The 27963-nt window shown below is 31.3% G+C and overlaps 1 protein-coding gene across 11 annotated transcripts in view; it reads right to left on the minus strand.

Moving 5' to 3' along the window:
- Positions 1-1745: 1745 nt before the first annotated feature.
- Positions 1746-27963, minus strand: part of LOC140452199 (mesoderm induction early response protein 1-like) — a 42141-nt gene continuing 15923 nt past the window's right edge. For 9 of the 11 annotated variants that reach the window (XM_072546316.1, XM_072546313.1, XM_072546315.1 and 6 more), the window contains 4 exons: positions 19910-19978; positions 11879-12071; positions 10109-10323; positions 1746-9509 (listed from right to left, as the gene is read on the minus strand). In XM_072546316.1, coding sequence (XP_072402417.1) covers positions 9255-9509; positions 10109-10323; positions 11879-12071; positions 19910-19978 — 732 coding nt within the window. In that variant the 3' untranslated portion in view covers positions 1746-9254. The remainder of the gene's footprint in view (positions 9510-10108; positions 10324-11878; positions 12072-19909; positions 19979-27963) is intronic. The other 2 variants (XM_072546311.1, XM_072546310.1) reach the window with 1 other exon arrangement.

Consider the following 27963-nt stretch of genomic DNA (forward strand, 5'->3'; position numbering starts at 1 on the left):
GTAGTTATAAAATAAAGAAAGATAAAAAACTGTTATACTAGATCCCTGGAGAAAGACTAAAGAAAACTAGTATCTGATACAAAATTGTACAGATAACTAAAAGAGATTTAAACACACATAAAAATTATAAAAAGAAAGACTCCAAGTACTTAAAATTCGAAAAAAAAAATTATCAATTTCTTTGTAACGTCAGTATCTCTTAATTAATTTCACAGTATAATCAAATTTTGTTTCTTACCATCTTATTTATTTTATATAATAATTTACTTTGAAATCATATTTACAATAAATTATATTTTATTATTAATTTAATAGTTATAATAGTCTGATCTGTACCTGATATATGCCAAAAAAGCCAAACTATAAAGAAGGAAACTGTAACGGAGCCGATAAAGCAAGAAAGACAATTGTTGCCAATCTCACAAAATATTTTAAGTTTATAACAAAAACTGTGTATAATAAATTCATCAAAATCAGAAGTGATAAGAATCTAGTACATCTACTAAATACTACTGTTGTATTTTTGCCCATTTATACATATTTTGTAGGAAATAACTTTTGCCTGTAATTAATTTGTTGATAAAATTTAATTCATGCCGAGTTGATAATTTAATATAACATATTATAAATTGTTTAAACCAACATGTTACCAATATTTTCATATAAAACACTTCTAGTTTTATATTTTCTTAAAAATTCAAATAGTTACAATAAATCGGGCCACCTCCAAAGTGTAGGGACTATCGGCTGTCAAACTGAAGGAAAATACAAGGAAATCACAATCCTGGCAAACGACAAGGCTGTGTAAAAACAATGATTGGATAAGACTAGACCTCCAAAAACCGAAAATAGAGATAATTTTTCAGAACTCGTCGCCAACCTCCATGAGAGACACGCCCCTTCGTTAAAGGAGTAGATTCCAGATTTACGAAATCCAAAAGTAATATTGCTGGGTGTAAATGCTCGAGGGCCAGCCATTCCAAGAGCTTCAGCAACCTTCAACCGCTTGGTTGTAGTAGGTTTTAAGGGGTGAATAGACTGAAAGGTCCAGTGGCTGAAGCTTACGGCTGCTGTGGAAAGGAAATGTAACCATCACTACTATGCATCAAAGACTTCTGTAGAAAGGTGTGGTTCATGATTATCAAGAACAAGCATCATTTTTCCTTGGAGCAATTGGCATAGGTCAGAAAGTGATCAAGAAATTTTAAAAAAGTTTCCTTTATTGACCATCCCGCATAACACCGATTTAGTAAGCAGACTGAACCCCTTTGAGTTTGTGTAGTGAATAGATCAAAAGCAAAGTATAGTGCAGCTTAGTGCTTGTGTAAATAACTTTAGAAAGACCTTCTTGAAACATTATTGAATGTAATTAGTTTTAAGCATTTGTTAGTATTAATATAGGGTGGAACAGAACTGGTCATTGGTATTTCCAATGAGATTAGTGTTAATACACCTTTTGAGTGGTGTTGTACTAAAATAAAAACTCATTCACAGAAAGGTGTTTTCTTACTCTTTATTGGTGTTATTTATCCTTGGTGTAACTTTCTGTGGTTATGGAGTCTACCATCTTCCTCTTTCCCGGACCCGCCATATATCTGATTCCTTGTTACTTACTTTGTTGTACTTACTATGTACACTGTGGTAAGATGTGTACATCTGTAGCAGCAACATCCTTAGTGTTTTGATTATGAATAATGGGATATTTTTCAAGAGGACGGAGAACAAAAACAAACTTATTATTGCAAAGTTGTATTCAAGGGAGTATAAATTAGGATAAACTTTTAGAAAATATATAATTACAATTTGAGAAACGGCTGATACGGAATACATTTGTGTTAGTATACATCGATCAAAACAAATTACTACATTTAAAATATATATAAATTATGAGCACCGAACATCCACCCCAAAAGGGTGGCACAAATGTTGTTGAAAGTTAACAAAAACCTCAAACAAGTTATTTTTCAAAACTAAGGTGCTGAGTAATTTAAAAATAAATACCACATTTTACGAAAATACGGATTTACTAACATCTATGCTAAGACGCGGATGGAATATGACTGTGAAAACGTAATATACCATACACACAACATTTCAATTTATTTGTACTTAACTTAATTGCCGTCAAATTCAAAGCGAGTCACAAAAATTCATAAAATCAATTTTGTTATGTTTTTAAGAGGTTATGTTGAGACAGTCTGTGTTTTAACAGTTTTAAGAGGTACAAGTAAAAGTTTTGAGTATATCGATGGTGAAGAATGGAAACCCATGTCAAATTTTACTGGAATTCTTGTTTTTTACATGCTTCAAATAGCTAAAAAAAGTTCGTGTAACCTTCTGGCTAAGGTCTAGTGTTAGGGTTTTCAGGTCGCGCAAGCGCCCCTAACATGACTTAACGACTACTTTCGTAGCCGGGACCGACGGCTTTACGTGCCCTCCGAAGCACGGTGGCAGCTCAGTTAAATTAGAAATTGAAAATTTTGTCGGTGCCGGGATTTGAACCCAGGCCCTCCAGCTTGTTAAGCCAGTAACATAGCCGCTGAGCTACGGCTGCCACTTCAAATAGGTGATTTGTTCATATTTACTTTTAAAAGTCCACAGTAAAGTATTCTTTCCCATGTCAATTCATGTTTTTAGCTACTTAAACCTACCTATGTGTGCCCAAGGGATTTGTCAACAATCATCATGCTAGCTGGTGCAGAAAACTATGTCAACATGAGTATTCTGCACCATTGTAACTATTCCGTCAGTAGATAAGTGGTATTATGAAATCAAAATGTTCACTTCAAAAGGACTTAAAATAATGGATCTTGTTAAAAGTTCTAATGAAGATGGTAAGATATCAAAATTTGTTTAATAATTTGCAAAAAAAAACACTAAAGCTTTTATTGCTTTCTAAGGTAAGATTCACTTAATAATTCTGATTTTAAAGTGAATGGTAAAACTTTAATAGATGAAACATTTTTAGGAGAATGTGAAGAATTGGTCGACAGCCCTGATTATGCACCTGAATTGGATGAAGATGTTAGTTTAGACTCTTCAACAAAATGATTTCATGAAAATGATACTACAGTTGTTACTGAAGAAAATAGCTCAATTCTTACTTCTGAAGGAAATGAAAGTAGGTCCACACTAATGGATGAAGAACATATTGAAAAGAGTGATAGTATGAAAAGGAACAAAATGTGTAATTTTAGAAAAACAAACTGGACTATAGTTTCACATCAGCAATGTGTGAAACATACAGAGACTGTTCAAGCATTACTGAAGAAATGAGGAAAGAAATGTTTCAACACTATTGGGTTGAAAGACATAGTTATAAATTACTTGTAGACTGGGTGGACCAAAACAGAAACATAAATCTGGTGACAGAAGAGGTGACAAAATAAGTCTGTAGAGTCACGTTTTGGACTTTTGGCTTAAGAGTTTGGACTGTTAGAAGCTGGGCAAAATGTGTTATCTATGACATAGTTGGCATTTCAACATGCAATACATGTTCTGAGAAAGAAAAAGTTATCAAACTTATCAGTCAGAAAGCTCTTTACCGAAAGTACCATCACATTACTGCTGAAAGGGCACTGGCAAAATGTATTTGGAGAATACAGTCAAATCTACAATGGATTAAAACATACTGTACTTCACAAACTGTAATGAGTTTAATAATAAACCTTTAAGTAGGTTCACATTTACTGAAATTCTTTTAGAGTGGTGTCTGACCAACAGAACTATACTTTCGGACTACCTTTCACCGGCAAAGGAACAACGATTGGAACCAACCCCATACTAAGCTTATCATGTATTGCATGAAGATTTCAAAAACTTTGCCATCTTCATGGAGAGAACTGCTCATTTTTTCAAAATCATCAATTTTGACAACGATGACTACAATTAGTACTCAGAACTATAATTTATCCAGCACTGTACTCATCACAACTAAGTATTTCCAAGTCAAACTAGCAGCTGAAGTTTATCATACCAAAAGATTTAAAATTTGACCTTCCAATTTATTGTCAGTTTATTGTGACCAGTACCTTGGGGCGCAAATCTTGTGAACGTTTTTCAACAGATTCTATGAATACTAATCTCCTATGTCAATTATTTTCAAAATTAAATTATTTTCAGTTAGGAACATAATTTTTTATTAATGTATCCTATCAAAGCATCGTGATAAGTATTTTTCTTTTAATAATTCGTTTCGGTTAACATAGTTATGCTTTTGTCTACCCTATAAAACAGTTCTTAGAATTCTTCGTGGCTCGATTTGAATTTAACTGGGCATGTAAACTAGCAGAAATGCCGATTACATGCAATAGTATGTTTTTAACATAAATAATTAATTTATCGAAGTATTTTAGAAATACATGAATACTTTACATATTGTATAAAAAAATAAAAAAACAAATTACTACCGATAACGTGAAAAAATACTGAAAACCAGACCACATAGTCATAAAATTGTCAAAGGAGTACTTATATATGCTAGTTAATCTGCTGCATATATTTGAAAGTCCAATGTAGGTTAATATAATAATGATACATTGTTTTCCAGGCGTAAATGGTGCAGTAAACTCTGCTGCTGTCGCAGACAACTACCAGACTTCAGCCAGTAAACCCGTAAAACTGTGTATCATTACAAAATATGCTTATGAGAGCCCACATAAAACAATAATTTTTGACAGTTTTGACAGACAAGAGAATTTTTTCAGTGCCGATCTGTGGTAAGATCGTTACTAAACTGAAGTTAGTTACAAAACAGAGTTGACTAGCATGTACAAATAAACCTTCAGTTCTACAGTACGAAAATGTACTGTAAAACAATAGACATATCAAGCCCTAAAATATTCTCAACTAACTTGTGCAAAAGTAAACTTTTTACCCTCGATTACTATTATCATTTCAGTAAAATTCTTAAAAATTTATATAGTCCAGTTGGGAGCTGAATAGAGTTGGTTGTTGTGAGTAGGAAAAGTCTTGTGTTTTGTAAAAATATAAAAATTCCACAGCTGAAACAGTTGTAAAAAAAATAAGGAAAAATTAATGAAAAATCAACTGATCCATATTTTTAAATATACATATTTTTTGAAACGAAAATCGAAAGAAGAAATATTGCTCGCAATTAAATTTCTTGTCAATTGTCAAGAAAGTAAAATAACTTGTTAGTAATGTGCTTATAGAAAATCGGGAAAATTTCTGAAAACTTGTTATATAAATTTGAAGATATCTGCTGATGTAAAGAAAAAATTATTGTCTGTTTTCAGTTTTTGTATAATAATTTTGGCAATCTAGATGTCGAAAATTTCCTTAGTGATAAATTCTTTATTGTACAAATCATTATTTCTTTTAGGTAAAAAGTCCAAACAGTTTTAAATCCATATTGAAAACTAAAACGGTTTCTAAGGGACTAGGAGATTCTAGGGACTTTTAAAGGGGGCTATAAAAGTATTTTTGGTGACCCACTACAACCAACTTAGCTATTTTTGAACAGCTCTCGATTGGACTAATAACTTCCAAACTCTTTTTTCAGTTTTCAACAAAGATTGCTGTATTCCTGGATGAGTTAATATAAAAAATATTAACGTTAGGTTTTTATAAGGTCATAGATTAAGTTATTTTTACTAACTTCCATAAAATATGTAATTTTCGTAAGATTGAGCAATGGGGAAGTACATAAGCAATTTTGTTTCATTCGTTGTATATTTCTCACCTTATTATTAATTCACAGATATTAAAACAGAGAAGTGGATCACAAAAAAAACGGATCGACGATATTACAGAAAACGTACACGCGAACATGGAAACACAAAGGGATACGTATGTCCAGGAGTGGACTTAAAATGGTCAGCACTGTCTTTAAGTCTGATTCCAACGAAGTTCTTAGTAGAAAATATAAATTAAACATTACACATTGAGACCTGTTAAGATTAACAGGTTTACATTAAGTCAATGATGAAGTTATATGAATATGATTATCGAAAAGAAAAGATTCACTCCATCATTATGCTTTTAATACATTATTTTACATGAAATTACTAGTAGATATAGTAGAATCTCTTAGACGATGGACTAAAAAAATGGTACCTATACATTTGAGTATGCTCTGGTTTATGTCAATTGTCATTATGAGAGCTAAAATGATCAAATATTTGACAGCATAGGTGATAGTAATGACAAGTGTCTAAATGCAATTAACAATATCTCTTAAAACATGTAAAAATAATTATTGAAAGCTCAAAAATAAATTAAGGAAACAGCAAACATGGACTAAGGAAGTGGGAAATAAAAACAGTCCACATCTGGAGCACTCCAAAGATGACTAAAAACAGTAAATGCTAGGAAATGCAACTATAATTATCCTTTACAGTCAGTTTTGCCATTTTGAAGACATCTAATTAGTAGTAATATACATATATGTTGTTTTTATTCCAAACTTTTATTATTGGGAACATTTTGAAAACGGAAAATACACCAACAACTACAACTGGTTTATTAATTGGTCTTAAATAATTTTGCAATAGTTTCAACTCTGCTGTAGCACTAAAAATTACATATTTCGACATATTTAGTTGTAAAAATAATCAGCAAACATTTTAAAACTGTTAACATCGACATAACATACAGTAATCACAGTAGACTTACAAAAATAATTTGAACATTTTATCATAAATTGCACAAACAAAACATATATGGCGTTGTTGTTAAGTTGATATGTTATCAACATCCATTTGATTAACGTAAAGAGTCCTACTACTCTACAAACTAAACGGGATGACTAATGTCAGACGTAAATCCTTAGGTTACCAAAGCACCTAGTCCACCCTACAGTACATTCAACCAACTTACACATCTAAACGATTAACGAAATTCGCATAAAACATTTCGTTGTAGTAAACTGCACTGGTGTTCTGTTTGACACTTTGCTAAATTTTAGGTATAAAATAAATGTGTCATTAACCCGTTGTTCATAGTTTTGCATATTTTGTTTTTCTGCGAATTCCATTAATCGTTTAGAGGTGTAAATTGGTTTAATGTACTGTAGTAGAATCAACAAACTTAAATTTTACAGAATATCTGGTGATGTACTTGGGTGTATTCAAACGGTCAGGGTGAACAGTTTTATTTCTCAGAAAATAGTGGGGACTTCAATATCATATTGTGCATTGCTGTACGTCCTGTGAAGATATTTTTAATTCAAGAACTTCTGAGAACTCTCCATTCCCTAGTTTATCTCACAGCGGTTATAGGGATCGTAAGAAGAAAGGAAAACATGGGATGAATTCCTCCTGACATTCTCCTTCTATTGGTCTCTTTTTTCTGAATTAATCTTAGAACTACTTAAATCCTTTTTACTGTTAGCTCTGGTTCTTCATTTTCATCTATCAAGAGTTCCAAAAGTAAAGCTTGTTTTTCTTCTAAAATTATAGCTTCAAATGAAAACTATAGACAGAAGGTATTCACTTTATAGCCGCTCCCACATTGCCTTTCTTATACTACTGGTTTGCGCCTGGCTTAGAACAGTGTGGGACTTTAATTTATGGCAAGAATACTGCAACGAGTGCACACGTGACATCTTAGCTGCACAATACTAAAAAATCTATGTGGAATTGATGTGGACAGGTCAGCGGTGGCTGCGTAGGGTTGTAGGACTCTCGCAGAAACATGTAAAAATGACATGAATACATTTCAGTGAACTAATTTCATTCTGAAATAGTAGTTTCAATAAACCTACCAGTCTTGTAGTAGTTTTTGATTTTAAAGATAGTTAAAATATACAAAACAATATTTTTTTAAAATAAATACATTTTTAAACCATTTTGTGGATATATTTTATTTTACTTAGGTATTATTTTTTTTATTTACTAACAATTCTAAGAGAAGAGTGTATGTGGGCGTTAAAATATAGCAAAAATTCAATGTTTTCACAAGAATTATGTCTCCTGGGAGAGTTTTTCTATATTCAGTACCTATGCATTTTAGAATTGATGCATATGGAACTTAAGTGATGTTAATTATCCGGTACAGGGTATTTGACAAGACAAAGTTCTGTAGAACACTTTACATAAGAACTTCACACGATGTATAAAATGAAAACGTGGGAAACTTAAACAGAATATTGAAAGTACTACATAATAACATTAAATACGGTACATTAAATCTTTTATATAAGGACTTCACCCGGTATATTGAAAGTACACAAGGAGAAGTCACACAGAACATTCAACATGTTATATAATATTGTCATAAGGTATATTTAAACTGTTACATATGACGTCACAAAGTGTATTGACAGACAATATGGGAAAATTTAAACAGAACTTTGAAACCGTTAGACAATCCATTAAAATGTGTAAATATGGACGTCACAGGTTATATTGGAAGTAAACAAGGAGAAGTCACAATAAGTGTTACACAAGATTGTCACACGGTGCATTTAAACTGTTACACAGTTTATTCACATACGGGACAATTGACATAGAACATTGAAACTGTCAAGTAAATAGGGACGTCACACGATATATTCGTGTAAACAAGTGGAAATCTCACGAAATATTGACAGTGTTACGTAAGATTGTCAAACTGTAACACAAATACAGTCACCTAAGAACATAATACGGTATATTGTTAATAGGGACGTCTCACGGTAAATTGAAAGTAAATGGATTAAACTCACACGGAACATTGAAGTGTTATATAAGATTGTCATACGGTATGTACATTTTAAACTGTTACATATATGAACGTATCGATATATATTGAAAAGAAAACATGAAACATTTAAACCGTCACCTAAGAACGTTATACATAGTGACGTCACACGGTATATTGAAAAGTTGTACAGAACATTGAAAGCATTACACAAAACTTAGTACAATGCATACAAAGCGATAAGAAACTCATACGAAAATCCTTAACAAATGACTTATCAAGCGGCAACTTTCATTTGACGTTTGACATTTGAATTTTTGTTGAAATAAAGTAATTCCATCGACAGAAAATATATATTCCGTCTACAACAGAATTTGCAAGCATTGTACGTATCTTACGTTAATAAACTGAATAAACATGTTGTTATTATATAAAATGAATGGTTGAACGAACATAAATTTAGTCGGAGTAAATGTCAATCATTCACAAAATGGCTTATTCTAATAGACTAAACACACGTGGTTAACTGAAACTTTAAAAATGTGTAGCAATGCCTCTAAAACTGGCAGCTACTTTTTATTCTTATATAGCCAATAACTATATAACAAAGATCAGGTATCTGGTGGTGGAGGTGGTGGGGGCTGTCTTGCAGTGCCAGAGGTGCTGCAAGCTGGAGTTGGAGGTGAATCGCTTCTGTCACGGCTATCCTGATCCTCCAAAAACCTGTCCATGAAATCGGTGATTCCAGGATGGAGAACGTATTTCTTCTTTTCCAATCTTGTTCGATTAGCGAATATATCATGTCGTTCGGATTTTTTCCACAGGTAGTAAAATTGGACGAGTTCTCCGACTGATCGTGTGCGTACCTGAATATAATTTACATTAATTAGTGAAAGAGAAATTAATACGCCCGCAGAAAAAGTTCAAACACGCCCGCATTTTCTGCGGGCGTATAAACAGACAAGTTGTTTACAAAAATACATTAAAAATCTACGCTGTTATTGCTTTAAATAAACACTATCATGAAAAATTATTGGCGACTTGGCAATGGAGGATCGCGGAAAGTTGACGGCGCGCAGTGTTGCTATTTATAGTGTGTATATCTAATCCTTAAATGAGCTTTTATAAAGTAGATTTATATATAAAAAAATAACCACTCAAACAATATTTGACCAGAAGAAAGATATGTTAAATATGTACTATCAACTAAGCCAATTTACCAGCAATACTACAAAAAACTGAAGAGAGTATGCATGTTATTAGTATCCCACATTATTGGTTTACTAAAATTACTGCAACATTTACAACAACAAAAATGTCAAATAATTTTGAAATTCACCTTAACTGGTTTATGACATTACGTTGAGTCTTATCAACTGTATCATAAAAACTGTGCTTCCAATCATTTTTAAAGGTGATATAGAAGGAAAGAAACGATCACTTTTATCATTAAACAAATATTTACCTTTTCTTGTTGAATTCTATGGAAATTCTTTCCATACGCCCTTACACCAGCTTCGAAATTTCTACATTCTTCTTCGGACCAAAGACTCTCTTTCTTCTTCTTTTCGGGAGAAACTGCGGGTGCGGACATTTTTAAACGGCGTAATGCTTCCTCAACGTTGTGTCCACATTGTTGCAGCATGTACAACGCCTCCTCATCGTCACGAAGATTTACGCCTAAAAATTAGTTTTATTCTACATTTTGTTACAGACTGATAAATTTCGTGTGAGGATAGATTTGCATCAATTGAAAGAGCAGCTCGTATGAAACGAGAGAAACAAATAGCCCAGGGAACTAAGCTTTTTTTAGTGACACTGATCCGACCAGGCAAACGACAGTTGTTTTGAGTACTATGGACATCTATAACAAGAACATATGTGTTTCCTGCAGTCAATTTTTCGTTTTTTAAATGTTTCTATCCTTATTTGTTGCTTAGAAAGTTGCAAAATAAGCCAAAAATTTTTTTTTATAAATGTTTTTTAAAAATAAACTTATAATCTTCATATTACATGGAATACTGGGTCTTAGTGCTCAAAATATGATCAAAATTAGTTTAAAAGTTATTTAATTTGTTTATCCCAAATTAAGTCAACAAAATAAGTCAAAAAGTTAGTAGTTACAGTTATCTTTTGTTTATTATTTATGTCAACGATTTGCCTAAATTCATATCTCCGTACAAAGCCATACAATTCGCAGAAGATACGACATACGTTATATCAGGAAAAAGTAATGACTATTTAAAAATGTCTCATTAGGAAGTTTCTACTAAATCTAGCTCATGGTTTGCTGCAAACAAACTAAAACTTAACTCTGATACAAAGCAAAATTTGGTTATATCTGCAAGTAATTTACACAATGATCCAGATAACAAAGATACTGTTAAACTATTGGGAATAACCATAGATAATCGACTAAACTGGTCGGCTGATATCTCACAACTTAAGAAAAAGCTATCAAGTTCATTATTTCTTATTCGCCAACTAGCAAGGATTGTCAACTTTGAAATATTAAAAATGGCATATTTTTCTTTATTCTCTCACCTAAACTATGGTGTAATCATAAGGGGCAATTCAACAAATGCACTTCAAATTTTTAGAATGCAAAAGAAAGCTATCAGGATTTTAACAGGGGTTAGTTATCTAGAACACTGCCGACCTTTCTTTATCAAATTCAAAATTATACCGCTAGCTACTCTGTTGATATTTTCAGTTCTAACTGAAATTCACAGAAAACGTGTCCATTGAATAAAGCAGTCTGATGTACACGTTCGCAATACGCAAAACTGACACTACTTACGAAAAAATCGCTGTAGATAAGTCTTTCAGAAAAAAATTGTCTTAATTATATACAATCTTTTACAAAAAAGTATTAAACAGCTAAGCTGTAATAGTTTCGATAAAGTTATAAAAAATGTCTTCTAAAACATTGTTTTTACTCCTCAGAAGAAAACATGACTCATTGCAGAACATCCAATGAACTGCTTACCATAAATCTTTTACTGTTTAATATATGTTCTTGTTTGTACATATTTAAATTACGTTTTATATTCCTTTTTTATATACTATGTATTTTTTTTGACTTGCTACAAACAATAGGTACTTGTATCTGATATGTATCATAAATACTCCACTCAAAACAACTGTCGTTTGCCTAGACGGTTCAGTGTTACAAACAGAATACATTTTTGCTCATTTCCTTGGCCTAAAAGTATGTGCTTAAGACTCTTCTTACCTTGAGGTAGACCTGTTTTAGAAGTTCTAATAGAAGACACCTTGCGCAGGAAATCGGAAACATCGATACCCTCTAAATGTGTATCATTGGGGTCCCAAAGGAGTTTATCTTCATTTTCATACGGAAGAGCATCATCATAATGAGAAAGTCCTTCTGGTATTTGGGCCTGGTAGTCACTACCTACCATAATCGTCTATAAAACGCATAAATAAATATAATCATTTGTACAAGTATAACAGGACAAAATGTACAGTAGTCAAACTGATTTGTTACTGTTTCAAATATTATTCACTGCACCAAAGCTGTTTTAACTACTCTACGTTTGTCCCCTTCAATAACTAAAAACCGTTCACCACTATTTACTGGTTGATTTGAATTCCATTACAAAAAAAAATTATCTGATACAGCCAAATTAGAAAAAATTGTGAAAATTTTAATTATTCGTTCAAATAAATTCATATGATGAGAAATTGGAAATAGTGACAAATGAAACGTAAACTTTTTAGGAATGCTGATTATGATTTTATGTTTACATTTACGTATGTATATATATATATATATATATATATATATATATATATATATATATATACAATTAAACCTAGAGCTAAGATTAATACTATTACAGGTTAATATTAAACTCAACAGTCTTCCGTTCTGAACCGCGTCGATTATCATTGCGCCGAGGATTGCTCGGGAGGCTGAGACCTCGGATGCCCTGAAGAAGACATCGAAGAGGATGTCGAAAACTCGGCGCAATGATAATAGACGCGGTTCAACCCGGAAGACTGTTTAGTTTATTATTAATTCCTGTATTAGTACTAATCTTAGCTCTAGGTTTAAATATAATGTGGCAATTTCCTTGTGATATAATCCTATGTGCAAAAGTGCAAATTGTCAATAAAGGCAACTTTTTAAAGCTTTAAGCAAAAGCAAGTTTGTGTAGCAGATTTATTGTCATAAAAGATTAATTTTTTCATGCGGGTATGCTTTTCTTCAATTCAATGTGGTCATTATTTCTTACCATATTCCAACTTTTACTGCGCTTAATTGGTTTCTTTGGAGATGTGGCACTATATGTCTATATTATACAGCGCTGGAAGTATAAGAATGGAATATAACATGATACCGAATGCTCGGATTTCAAATGATATAGACAGATTATAAATTATATGGACAACAACACTATGGTGCAATCATAGTTTCCCACATTACAACCATATTAAAACTCTGCCCCCACTATTACGCAGACTCAAATATAAGCGGACAGACAGATTACCTCTGATACTCCTAGAGGTGCAATAGTAAAGGGTACCCCTCTCCCCAGTTAAGATAATCAAAATGCCCTCACTCTCAGAATTCAATTTTTTTTTATTTTTTTACGTTCTAATTACGAAGATAATCATGGAGAAGGTATTGCTAGGAGATAAAACAAACTACAGAAATGTAAGGACTCCATAAAGTTCTTTCAAAGGACCCTCAGATAAGTATTCCCTCGCAGAAGTCTCAAAGAAAATTGATACGACTATACACAAGGCAGTAGATGTTTCTTTATTTTTCTTTAAATAAATATTTTATTTCAATTTATTTTGATTTTATTAATCTATTAATTTTCTTTTATTTTACTATTTTTATTCTAAAAAAAGTTGGCGTCCAATTATTCATTTAACTCTTTTCAATGTTTATTTATTTCAGTTATTAACTACTTTATTCGCGATTGAAACTGAATGTAGAGGGCAGGTCGATTGCAGTGTCATGGTCGATATAAATGGTATAAACAAACATAACAGTCTAATGTTTACCATTGGTTTTGGATGTTTAGTTTGGTTTAAGACGAGTTATTTTTATTATTTAAAAATGGAAATTAGCCTAATGATATCGTTGAGTATTGTGGTGAAGCAAAGAGACCATTGGTTGAAGGGGAAGCAGTTTTCAAGTGATGAATTCTTAAATTTTAACTTTAATGATTGGAACTGGCTTGTGTATTGGTGAATTTGTATATTTTTTGTATAAATATTTTGTGTATACCTGGGAACCCATAGTATAATGTTCTGTGTAATATTTGTCTTATTAATATATGCATTATTTTATAAAATTATGCCTAATGTTTTTTATATGTTAATTTTTATTTTATACTATTTTTTGACATATATGTAAGGACTTTATTGTATATTAACATAAATAAATAACTTGAACTTGACTTTATTTATAACTTTATTTATTTATTGACTTTATTGTAAGATAGTTCATTTGATTACATGAAATCAACCTTAACTTGAGATCACCTGTCAGAAAAGATCATAGCACATGATTTGTCTTTAAAAGATTCCATAATAAATCATGAGGAAAAAACCTCATGATACTATCCCAACATGGTAAGTATTTGTATTTCTGTTATTTAAGAAAATAAACTATGTATTCTCAATATGTTATTGACTAAATGATAGCGGTATTTTCTTTTTATTGATTTCCTCAAGTTTTCCAGTTTCTGCTATTTGTGTGATATTAGGTAGTTTGTATTCAAGTTAATTATTAGTTTTTTGTTAAACTTTACTAATTATTTTCCAATGTTATGCTTACTTTGAAAAATTTTATATATATTTTGTTTCAATGTAAATGGTATACCCGTTAATAAATAAATAAAAGTTTAGGAAAGAGAAATAGGGACATATCTTTCTCTATTTCGCAATAGGGGAGGAACAGAACAATATCGATTTGATTTAAAATACTTTAACGTAGTCATAATATAATGCTGAAATTTACTAAAAAAATTTAATATATCTATTCAAATCAATTGCTGTCTGGTTTGTTTATACCACTTTTAGTAGTTTAAATTTATTCCGCCAGAGGTCAGATACTTTGTTTTCAATCGCGAATTCAGACCATATTATATTCTATGCGATGATAGAACATATATAAATTTCTATGCTTTACTTCAATACACAGTCTATTTTACAGTTGGCAACTCTGCTCTGTCATGTCACCTGTCACTGCCACAATTGTGTAGAGGTAGATTATTAGTTTTTTATAGGTTCTTTTGCTTATTTAAGCTGGATCTCCAGTTCAAAATTCATTTTATAATATTAAATCTTTTCTGGTTTTTTTTGCCTACTTTTTGTCCACTTTTTTGGGTGAAGAATTCCGCAGCACAAGGTCCCATGAAATATTACCTGCAGCTGCTATTTAGAACCTAATGGCCACCTGAAGATATCTAGAACATGAAAGTATCTAGATTCAACTAAGTAGATCTACATCTAACCACTACATTCTACTGCAATCATGTCCAGATACTTGAGACAATATATACTTCAAGTATCATTTAAAAATCTTTTTATTATAAAGCTATAGGCAAGATTTGCTTTGTGATTTTGTTCGATTTTAATTTAATATTAAAATTTTTTAATATTTAAAATCAGAATGGACAGTACAAACACAGAATTGGCCCTTAGTGCCGGGAACTCCTTTAAAGGAGAGAGGGTGCTAAGAATCCCCCGGAGGAACAAAATATTAGCAAATGCAACAAAAATAATTGGAACCTGGAACGTCCGAAGTATGTTAAGGCCAGGAAAAACGGCCAACATCATAAAAGAAATGAGACGACTTAATATAGATCTATTAGGGTGCAGGGAAGTAAGATGGCCGAACAACGGCAAAACCGAATCAGACGAGCATCACATATACTATTCAGGTGATAACACAACAAATAATAGAAATGGCGTTGCAATTATTATTAGGAAAGAATGGGATTATGCGGTTGTAGGATTTCTCCCAACCTCGTATAGAGTAGCTTTGTTGAAAATAGATGCAAGACCAAACAACCTTAATATCTTACAAATTTATGCACCGACATCGGATAGCTCAGAGCAGGAGATTTGAACATTTCTATGAAGAATTAAGGAATGCATCGAAAAATATGAAAAAAGAAGAAGTCAGTATAATCATGGGAGACTTTAGTGCCAAAATTGGAAAGGGTACAGTAGAAGGCATAATAGGAGAATATGGATTGGGTATACGGAATAAAAGAGGAGAACGCCTGATACAATTATGTCAAGAAACAGATAATGTAATCATGAACAGCCAATTCAAACTACCAGCTAGAAGGCTATATACCTGGAGGTCTCCCGCCGATAGCCCGCAACAAATAATTAGAAATCAAATAGATTATTTTCTAATAAATAAAATGTTTCGTAATGCGGTTACGTCAATAAAAACCTATCCTGGAGCAGACATCAACTCCGACCATTGGTTCTTGCCAACTGCTGTGTTTCCTTGCTGAACTGAGAGTAAGGATGAAAAAAACTCGAAAGTCGGGCGTTATAAGAACGGTGGACATACAAAAACTGAAACAAAGCAAGGTAAAACAACAAATGCAAAAAGAAATAAACACAAAATTTAACAACATTGCAACACATAATAGGAAAGATATAGACACAATGTGGAACGAGATCAAAGATGTATTGGTAACAACAACAATAAACAACATCAAGCAGGAAAGACAAATAAAACAAACATGGATGACACATCAGATTTTAGAGCTTATGGAGCAAAATAGAAATTGATGGCATCAGTATTGAACAAGTAATGGAAATAAAATACCTGGGAATTATAGTGTCTAGCTATGGAGACCTGGACAAAGAACTGAGAGATCAAGTACAAAAAGCAAATAGACTGGCAGAATGCCTTAATATCACTATATGGCGAAACAGACACACTAACACTGAGATGAAATCAAGAATTTATAAATCCAGTGTAAGACCATTAATGACATGCCTTAGAAACAAGACTACTGGAAACGGCAGAGATGAGAGTACTGAGAAGAATTACAGGAACTACGCTGAGAGATCGAAAGAGAAGTGAAGACATTAGAAGAAAATGTAACGTAAAGTGTATAAATGAAATGAAAAAAAAAATTGAATAACCATATAAGCAGAATGGAGGAGACCCGTGTCGTCAAAACAGCAAGAGATAAGTCACCAATCGACAGAAGAAGTACCGGACGATGGAGTGACAACCTTGCATAGAGGTATTAATCCGCCAATGAACAAGCAGATCTGCATATAAAGAGGAAGAAGAAGAAAAAGAATAACTACGATTAGTTAATATCTTAGTTTATTTGTCCTAGCCAAACTCATTTCTCATCATACGTCTAAGATAAGACGTTCTCATACCTGAGACTCCGAGCTAGACGAGGCCTAACCATTAGCTCCCAAAGAAAGTTGTGAGTGTTACTGCTCTACATTAGCTCCCAACTTTTGGAGATAGTTATATTGTTATGGGTCGTTCAATGGTTACAAGATCAGGAAAAACTCGGATGGGCAATAAATTCATTAGGCAGTAAATATCAACTGTGAATGAATGCAATAGACTCTGAATGTATTTACAGAATGGTCTTTAAATATAGAACTTAATATAAGTCCCCAGAATTGATCATTGCTATAAATCTATATCTGGTGAGTGAAGAACTCGATATCAACAGGACAAAATAATGTTATTCCTTCCCTGAAGAAAAGTTATTACGATTTTTATTGGTATTATAGTATTTAATATTAACGTATTATACTATTATAATATTTAATATTAACGAACAAAAAGTTTCAGCAGCCATCTTGTTCTGCTAAATTGGCCACAAATATTTTGTACGTATCCCCATATATTTTCTATGTACTTTATTTTAGACAAACGGGGTTAACAGTTACTACCGAAATAAATATTTAGCAAATTAAAGCGATATAATATTTTGTTACTTGTTTAAATGCAAAAACAAAAAATAAACGTATGTTACTAGCGCAATTATCACTAAACTCATAAAACGGAGCAGTAGTGGCATTATCAAAGTAATACAATGTTGCAAGATGTACATGACGTCCATTTATTGGTTAGAGTTCCAACCCTGAAACCTAACCTATAAATTTTCAAGTCCATAAAGAATTATGGCTCGGAGGAACATCTTTGGTTCTTATTTGCAAAAGTACCAGCTCTGTTTACAGTTATTAAGTGGCACATCTAAATTATCGTTGTTTGCTAAAGTTCCCACAAAGGTAAATTAAATAAATGATTTCCTTATGTTGGCTAGATTATGTAGTAAACTATAAGACATTATAAGCCACTGTCAAACGTTGATCCTAATGCCTCATAATACCTGAAAGTTAGGATATTGGGATAATGTACTTTTATTGTTATTATTCCTGAAAATAAAACTAAATAATATAATATAGTATAATGCACTTACGACTGCGTATTATTGTAGCTGCTGAAGAGTGTCACTATAAGAACTAACTCCCAATCTCGATTTTGTTTAGAAAGACACATACCAGTTTTAATAAAAAAAAAGACGACCTGATTAGTTATATCTTCCATATAGAGCGTCACAAAAGTTTGGTCGTAAATTATACCACGATTTCTATGGATATAATTGAGACGATGGGCATAATTTTCCTCCAGGTAAACGTGGATGTTACATCTCTAGAAATCGTGTCACAATTTATGCCAAATGTCTTTGTCACGCTCTATAATGGGTACATTTTTCCAATTTCTCATAAATACTTCCAATTTTTGGAATATCGGATTTAAACACGACAAAACACATTCAATATACGAAGCTAGTACTATATTTGCCTGCTGCTCTTCCAAAATAGAAAGATCGAAAAATTGCCTAATTTTTAACTCCTTTTCTTTGCAATCTTGGCATCTTTGAGTTGCTAGATTGGATGCCATAACCTCATATTGGCTTCAAAAGAGTCTTAATATATTAACACCTTGTTTATTAAAATTAATAATATCTTTTTTCCTTAACTATCTTCTTAAATAATGATTTTTTATAACAAGTATTCTTCTTAACCTTCTTTCTTAGGAATTTTTTTTCTTTCAGTGTTGAAATTGCTGCCTTTACAGCTTTCAATGTTATTTCTGAAGTTATTCATTACCAATTCGCATCTGCAGGTGTTCTTAAGTATGTTGCTTCACCTAGAACCTCTTGAAATTTTTACCAATTGGAGTCTTTATTGCAGAAAGTCTGAGACATTCAATTGTAATTTATAACAGAGTACATATGCATTTTGATTGGGGTTATGGGCCTAGGGCATGTCTAGACTTGTAGATGTCATTCGTTTATTGTCGATTTCTTTTGTGATATCGAAATTAAGGAGATGGGGTCCGAAGGTCAACATGTGCGTTCTCCATGTGGAGGACATTGCATGTAATAGTTCACGATCTTGAGTGGTTGTAACGCACGCTTTCCGCATTTCTTCATTTGGCTTACTACTCCTTCGTGTTTCTGGTAGTACACAAAATTCTTTTATAGCCTTCCAGTCTTTTATACCTGCCATCAGTTTCGAGTCCATGCTTCGATACCACAAAGGGATTACGAAAGTATATCAAAGTAAGCGTACGCGGAGTGAAATTGGAATACCAAGTGTTTTAAGGAGTGTAGGCTTTTACGGACAGTGTTTTGTAATGCTACATTGTTTTCAGGCTTTATAGGCCATGCTCTAGAGTTATTTCTGCCTGACCTTTCGTGTGCAATTGCGGCAGATATCAAAGGTATGTTCCTTCACATGAACTTAATTTATTCTTCATTTTACTCATAATTTTAATTTCATTGTCATCAAACTTCTGTCGGTACATCCCGAGTGAAATATCTTCTTGATTTTTAATTCTCATGTAATTTGTTTTTTAAGATCCAAAATTGTCGTACAAAAAGATTGCACATTAACAAGATCGAAATTTACGAAATTTTATTTATAAAAAATTAATTCTATGTAGTGTATTGTCACATAGCGCAGAAACCGAAGACGAAATGTTGGGAATAAGTAATTCCAGGCCCACAGCATATGAGCCCGATAAACAATGTATCATTACAAAACACCTGAAACTCCACGGGCACACAGAACAGCAGGTATTACAGTACACACTTCGAAAGCTAAATGTGCTGATAAATCACTGACACTACTCAACAAAAACAGACGAGCCCAAAAGTTTCAAAATAAAAAAAAAACGAATTAGTATGAGGATATCCTTCTGTAATTGCATTACCCTGATCGGCTGATATACGCATTCCGTAGTATTGTCATCTTCATCCCTCAAGGTAATGATTCCCGGGCACTGAAACAAAATAACATGACGATTATTTACGTGATACCGATGTGATATTACCACCGAAATCTAAAAATACAATGGTTAGTGATTAGCAGTATTGAGGATTCGTGGAACATTAAGTTTACAAAATAAGAGTATCTGGGTAATTCTGAGTTAAGAAGTATTCACGCCTCAATATTGTTACATAAAGCAAAGTATGAAAAAATGTCGAAAAAAGGAAATAACTCTCTGACAAAAACAACTATCCATTCAAAATTTTCATAAATTTAGGAGTTTGCAGTTAAAATTTTAATGCTCTTGAGGCACCGCTACGTCATAGTGTAGCCATGCGCAGTAAGCGCTTAAATCACGAGCTGTTAGAAATAATGGTCAATTACGTACACTAAAGTAGTCATTTTGTACTTGGTGCTGTTGAATAGTTCAGTATTCAGCAGTAAAAAGTTCAGTCAAGCACTTCGGATAAAAAAAAAATATGTAACATATAAGTATATAACTGTAATAACACGTCAAGAAGATGAGTTTGAGCATTTCTTAAGGAGTCTGATTTTTATAAAAACGATTATCATGTGAAAAACCATGACTGATTAATATTAGTATCAAAAAAAACGTTTTCTTTAAATTTAACGGATAAGACTCTGAGACGTAATTTTTTCGATATTTTTTTACTTTATAAACCAAAGATATAATATCCTTGAGGAAGGTATGTTTTATTCTACATGAAAGGTGTTCGGTTGGAGAATTTAACAAACAAAAAACTTCTGAAGTGTCGGTGACTATGGATTATAAGATCCTCTACATTCACGTACTCAAATTTCTTCCTCCTACCGGCAATAGTGCCTAGCCTTGCTGTGAAGTGGACACCTATCCAAAAGTTTAGTTCCCATTTTGCATCTTTAAGTTCTCGTCCACTTCATCCCTTCATGATCTTCGGGATCTGCCTCTTTTCCCCTTTTCTATTGGACTCCAATCCATCTTGTATGATCTGCTCTTGTCACGTTTGAAACGTTTTTCTTCAATGTAGCTTAATATTTCTAGTGTCATTCTTCTATTTCTCTTATCATTTCTAATACAATTAAGTCTTGTTACTCTACAGCTCGTTCTCATGAACTCCATTTCGTCTGCTGTAATTTTGGACGTGCTTTGTTTGTTTATTACCCAATTCTCTGCTCCGTGAGTGATTCCAGTACGTGCCAAGGTGTTATATATTCTATTCTTCGTATTTCTGGTAATTTGTCTATGTTCTTGTCTGTGCTAATCTGCTGGTTATCTCTTGCTCAGTGGTTCTATTCTTTGAGGTTATGAAGTTTCCCTTCATTTTCTACTTGAGGTTCCTATTATTTGTTTGTTTTACTTTGGTGCAATTAAGTACGCCAGGCATTGGAGTTTAAAGGAACATGCAACCCGACATTTATAAGTCGAGGTACGTTGGATGTGAATCTTCCAACATTAGTAATATGAATATTATTCTTCCATTCTTCCGTCAGGTCTACCTATTTGTACTACCGATCCTGATTTCTCTCTCTCTCCCTGTCTTTTCGTTTCCCCATTACTGAGGATCGTGATTTCTTTCAATAGTCCTAACAATTTTTCTTCATTGGTATCTATTTTCGGCTTCTCTGAGAGCTTCGCATAATGGGTTTCCGGCTGAATTCTTAATTTTGTCGGACCATCTAGTTGGTGATCGTCCTCTTGATCTTCTCCCCGGAAGCATTCCCCAGGGCATTCACCAGTCTCATCTTGATATTTTTAGAGATATATCTGTCTTTCCAAACTTTAGTTAAGCGACTCATTGCATTTTTTGCCATACCAATACGTCTCCGAACTTCTGCTTCACAGTTACCATCGTTAATTGAAGATTTTCCTATCAGCCACTGTTACTCCACCGGCCCATCCATCTAAAGCCATCCTCATGACATGTTAGTCAGAGAGCCATTAATTTTCTGCTGGTACCTCGTTATTTTTATATAGCTTTTATATAACAAAGAACCTATGCAGAGAGTATAATTGGAAAATATCGAACTGGCTTACGAGCAGAAAAGTCAACAATACATCAAATAACAACACTGAGACAACTTCTGGAAAAGACAAAGGACTGTGGTCTTAATACAGACCATATATTTGCATCAGTACAAGAATTTGGAATACAAAATTACTTATTAACTTCGTTGTCGTAAGTTCTGGAGCCATGAATATCCCCTTAGACGCCCAAGTCAAGCTTCATCTTTTTGGTAGTGATTTTTTCCTTTCCAATTCGGCGTAGTACTTCCACGCTTATGAAGTGTTCTGAGAAAGCAGCGGTACACCTACAGCTTTTTCATTAATGCAGAACGGAAGCAGAACACCGCTCTAAGAGTATTTTGAAATCCAAAGTGTGAATCGATTAACTCTTCCCACTGCTTCCCATTTGCTGTACATTCTGTTGTATACAATTTTGGTGAAAACTTAGGATTTTTAGTATGTCACTCTAAATGGTGTCTGGACCTGGAGATTTGTTAGTTTTGAAGGACTTAATAGCCTTTTCTACCGACAAGCAGGAAATTAAAGAAAAAATATTTCAAAGAAAAGCCCTAACCAGATTAAATAATATATACTGGCGCAAAGACATCACTTTTTTATTACTATTATTCTTAACTTCGGGTATATATATATATATATATATATATATATATATATATATATATATATATATATATATATATATAAGAGCAAATTTTAAATGGATTGTGTGTTTTGCCGTTGAGAGTATATTAAAGCTGAATACTTGGATACAAACCCAAGAAAAGAAACATTTCGTTTTAAAACTTCTCCCTGGAACGAAAATAGTACACGCGAAATAACATTCAGAAACACAGTAAATGGCATATTATTTTGAGAAATATTAATACATAAACAAAAAAAAACACCTAACAACACAGGATAAAAAATTGAAAATATTTTTTGTTGGGCTTAGACTTGGTACATAAATACTTTTTGTGTTTTGGTTTTTGCATAAAAATAAACTATAACTGCATGTTTACATTCGCTATCACTGCATATCCCAGTAAAAACAGTAACACAAACTATATCTTTCAACATTTTTAATCCAGCCTCGAATATATTTTATTATGATGTCAAAATGGCGTTGAGGGTATTTTTTGGGGTGCATTTCTTCGACGACATTACTTAAAGACAGCTATTTGACTATAAGAAATTTACGGATAGGAAAATTGAGGAAGATTTCATTTTACTAAACTAAAGAAATGGTCTTAAAGTTCCTCTACAAATGAAATTCAATTGAAAGAAGATCGTTAGATTTCAATTGCTTTTAAATTGTGACTTATGTGATTATTTTAATTTATTTTGTTTTATTTTAATTTGAATTTTATTTTGTTTTAGATTACTTTATTTTAAATTATTTTATTTCAATTTAAACTTTTTTCAATTCATTTCAATTTATTTAAATTTATATAAATTTAATTAAATACAAATTTATTTCAATTTAATTCAAGTTATTTCAGTTTATTTCAATTTATTTCGATTTATTAAAATTTATTTCAATATATTTCAATTTATTTTGGTTTATTTCAGTTTATTTCCATTAATTTCAATTTATTAAAATTTAATTCAATTTACTTCAATTTATTTCAATTTATTTCAGTTTATGTTAGTTTATTTATAAATTTATTTCAATTTACTTCAAGTTATTTCAGTTTATTTCAATTTATTTCTATTTATTAAAATTTATTTCAATACATTTCAATTTATTTTGGTTTATTTCAGTTTATTTCCATTTATTTCAATATATTTTAATATATTACAATTTATATTAATTTATTTCATTTCAATTTATTTCAATTTATTAAAATTTAATTCAATTTACTTCAATTTATTTCAATTTATTTCAATTTATTTCAGTTTGTTAGTTTATTTATAAATTTATTTCAATTTAATTCAAGTTATTTCAATTTATTTCGATTTATTAAAATTTATTTCAATTTATTTTGGTTTATTTCAGTTTATTTCAATTTATTTAATATATTTTAATTTATTTCATTTCAATTTATTTCAATTTATTTCAGTTTATGTTAGTTTATTTATAAATTTATTTCAATTTAATTCAAGTTATTTCAGTTTATTTCGATTTATTAAAATTTATTTAAATTTATTTTGGTTTATTTCAGTTTATTTCAATTTATTTCAATATATTTTAATATATTTCAATTTATTTTAATTTATTTCAATTCAATTTATTTCAATTTATTAAAATTTAATTCAATTTACTTCAATTTATTTCAGTTTGTTAGTTTATTTCAGTTTATTTCAATTTAATTCAATTTATTTCACTTTATCTCAAGCATTTCAGTCAAAATTGATAGAGCATCTACCGATTTTAATTCTTTAAAATTTATTTCAATTTATTTTGGTTTATTTCAGTTTATTTTAATTTATTTAATATATTTTAATATATTTCAGTTTATGTTAGTTTATTTATAAATTTATTTCAATTTAATTCAAGTTATTTCAGTTTATTTCAATTAATTTCGATTTATTAAAATTTATTTTGGTTTATTTCAGTTTATTTCAATTTATTTCAATATATTTTAATATATTTCAATTTAGTTAAATTTATTTCAATTCAATTTATTTCAATTTATTAAAATTTAATTCAATTTACTTCAATTTATTTCAGTTTATGTTAGTTTATTTCAGTTTATTTCAATTTAATTCAATTTATTTCAATTTATCTCAAGCATTTCAGTCAAAATTGATAGAGCATCTACCGTATTCTCCAGATTTAGTCCTAAGCGACTATTTTGTGATCTCAAGCTTAACAAAATGAATGAACTGAACGATATAGTCATTGCGGAAACTTCGCTCTATTTTGAAGAGCTGGAGCAAACTTACTTTTTGGAAGAAATCAAATAACGTCTTATCGAGTGTATTAGAAGACTATATTGAAAAAAAAATGCGAAAAATATAGTAAATGTAAGAATTATTTACAAAAATGTAACCCAAGAAAATATTAAACACCAATAAAATATTTTTTGTAAAAACAAAAACCATAAACCATAAAGAAAGAAAAAAACTCAACATCACAGCACAATAATTGTTTAGATTCAGTTCGAAGGTTAGTTTTGCCCCGTAAAAACAAAGATAAAACATCGTCATTTAACCAGGTTAATAGTTTATTTGTAGACACTAACACAAAACAAAATTCATTGTAAGTTGTAAATTAAAAATAAAATTATATACCTACGTGTGGTTTTCAACTCCTTAATTAACACTTTTGTAATAGTAAATAAAAATAGTTATGTTCAAAATAGTTTTCACAAGAAAATTGATATATTAGATACAGAAGCAATACTTGCTTTTCTCAGTTATAAAGGAAACCAATTCAGTATCATAATTTCCTACGATTCAACCTCGCATGGGATGAATCTCGGGACATGTAATTTCTACGTTTTTCACTTGAACACATTAGTCCCTAAGTGTACGAAAATGATTGATTGTTTAGCCTTTATACCACACAGTTCATATCTAATCAAGATATCGAAGCTGTTATTAATTTTAAATGTAAATTAGGGCAGTTCATTTTTCCTGTCATCACCACATGCTGACTATGTCGTCTTTGAACACTAAACACTGATAATTGTTGTGGTATAAAGTTTTGAACAGGATAGTCATAAAATATATTAAAAATCGATACAAACTGTACAAAAATAAAGCATAGACTAGTGTAATAAATTCGACCACAGGTTTTCTTACTAGTAAAGACCACCTAGAACTTTACAATGCCTATTGGCAAGTGGGCAATATAAAGCACAAACATTTTATTAATAGGAAGAAAATCCATAAAGATTTGTCCTACACACTAATATAATACATTTCATCAGTAGGGATAGCTATAAATGGTGAGAATTTTATACACCACGGACAAGTTGATCACAGCGACAGAACGTCACCTGTTTGGTATAACACTTATGCAGATTGAATGACTTCTTTTCCTCTGATTCTTTTCTTCAAACGTCGTGTTAAGAATAAATAACAAATTATAAAATAAAATCGTTTATTTTAAGTCACTTAAATGAAGTCCCTGTCCAACAAATAACCATTGATTGGTTTTAATTGTTACCACAGATTTGATCCCATATCACAACAGCAACACTGCTTATAGTTCTATTGTGAATTGAAGTACAATTTGTTGTTGTTTTTGGTGCAACACTAATGCTTTTGGTGGTATGAAGTTTTATACAGGATAAAGTGATAAGCTAGGGTCCAAAACAATGCAATCAGCCCCAAATTGTACAAAAATAAAGCATAGGCTAGTCTAATCCGATCACAAGTTTTCTTTAACTGCACAATATACAGCACAACACGAATCGAAACCTGTAAAAAATGAGCAAAAATCTCTTCTGTAGAAATACAAAGTGTATTTATTCATTAGACCACAAAATTATTAAAATGTTCTATGAATTTTTTTCAAACTTAAATGAAGTCTATGTCCAACAATTAACGATCGATTGGCCTTATTTTTTACCATACATATGATAGCATTATCATAACAACAAAACTGTTACTAATTATGTTGTAAATTAAGGAAAATTTGTTGTTTGCCATCACCATATGTGGACTATTTATTCTTCGAACACTAAACACTGACTTTTTATGATTTGTTCCCCTCAAACTGATTATGCGCTAATAAACAACACCTAGAACTTAACAATGGAGATTCTTATCACATATAATGTAGCTGACGATCGAAAGGTATATAATCTTTGGATAGAACAGCAAGACACCTAAAGTTGTTAAACGCAAAAAGTAATGTAAAGCACATATCAACCTGGAACCTGTTTTAAAAAAAAGCAAAAACTTCTGCTGTACAAATACCAAGTGCAGTACTCCACAACATTCTTAAAACTAGTGGAACAGTACGCAAAATGAGGGCAAATGTATTTACATGGATTACAGAACATATAGATTTTTCATGGCTGTAAAGATATGCAGTATTATTGGTTTTTAAAATGATTCGTAGAAATATTACTCATGGAATTCAGATCTGAATTTTTGCCGTGAATAAATATTACAAATTATTTTTAATAAAAATTAATAATTATTAATGGAACTAATTTATTTATCATAGATGAACAAACCACACTAGTTTTAGTTATTTCGATACTACGTTATTCGATGTTCACAAACTCTTGTCATAAAAACCTTTAAATTTGAGTCGAAATTATTTGCTGAAAAGTTGTAGATCTTTCTAGAATCAATTCTAATACTTTTTCAAAGTATTAGAATTGTAATTTCTAATATTAACTTCAACATAGGAAGCCGTTTCCACAATAAAATGTATTTTAAAGAAGACTAACAAGCTACTGCCAAATTTTTAATCAATAAATCGGCTACCTTTTGACGTTGATGGTAAATATATTAACAATATGTGAACTGTGGTTTATTAATCTAAGAAAATATTCAACTGAAACCAGATTAGAACAATTTAGAGCTAACAAAACAACTAAAACTTTTGTTACTTCAAATTCTATTTTTTTGTACACGCATGGGAAACATTTTAGGCAACATCAAACTTGTTTAACGGTAATTTTGATACTCATACGTTACTTGTATAAAGCCATCAAAAAAAATTGTATTTTAAAATGGCCAACATTCAATCAAATGATATTTGACTTCGAACGATCTTGACTATGAATTTTATTATATGACTGACAAAATAACTCTCCTATTTATGTTGAAGACTTATTCCAAGGCCTGCTTTACAGGAGCCTTACTAGTAGTTACTTAGCCTGAGCTACATAAATACTGACAAAGTTCAAGAAACGCAAGAAAATACAATTAATTAGGTCGACACCGTTAGTTTTTTTTGTTTATAGTGCTTTTATAAATAATAAACAAGGAAAAAAATTCAAACATTTTTCCAAACATTTTGATCCCAATATACCAAATTGTATTGAGTGCTCAAACAGCTAATCTTTATTATAAAAATTCTGTTTAGT

The sequence above is a fragment of the Diabrotica undecimpunctata genome, chromosome 10 (assembly GCF_040954645.1).
Source record: "Diabrotica undecimpunctata isolate CICGRU chromosome 10, icDiaUnde3, whole genome shotgun sequence".
Classification (NCBI taxonomy): domain Eukaryota; kingdom Metazoa; phylum Arthropoda; class Insecta; order Coleoptera; family Chrysomelidae; genus Diabrotica; species Diabrotica undecimpunctata.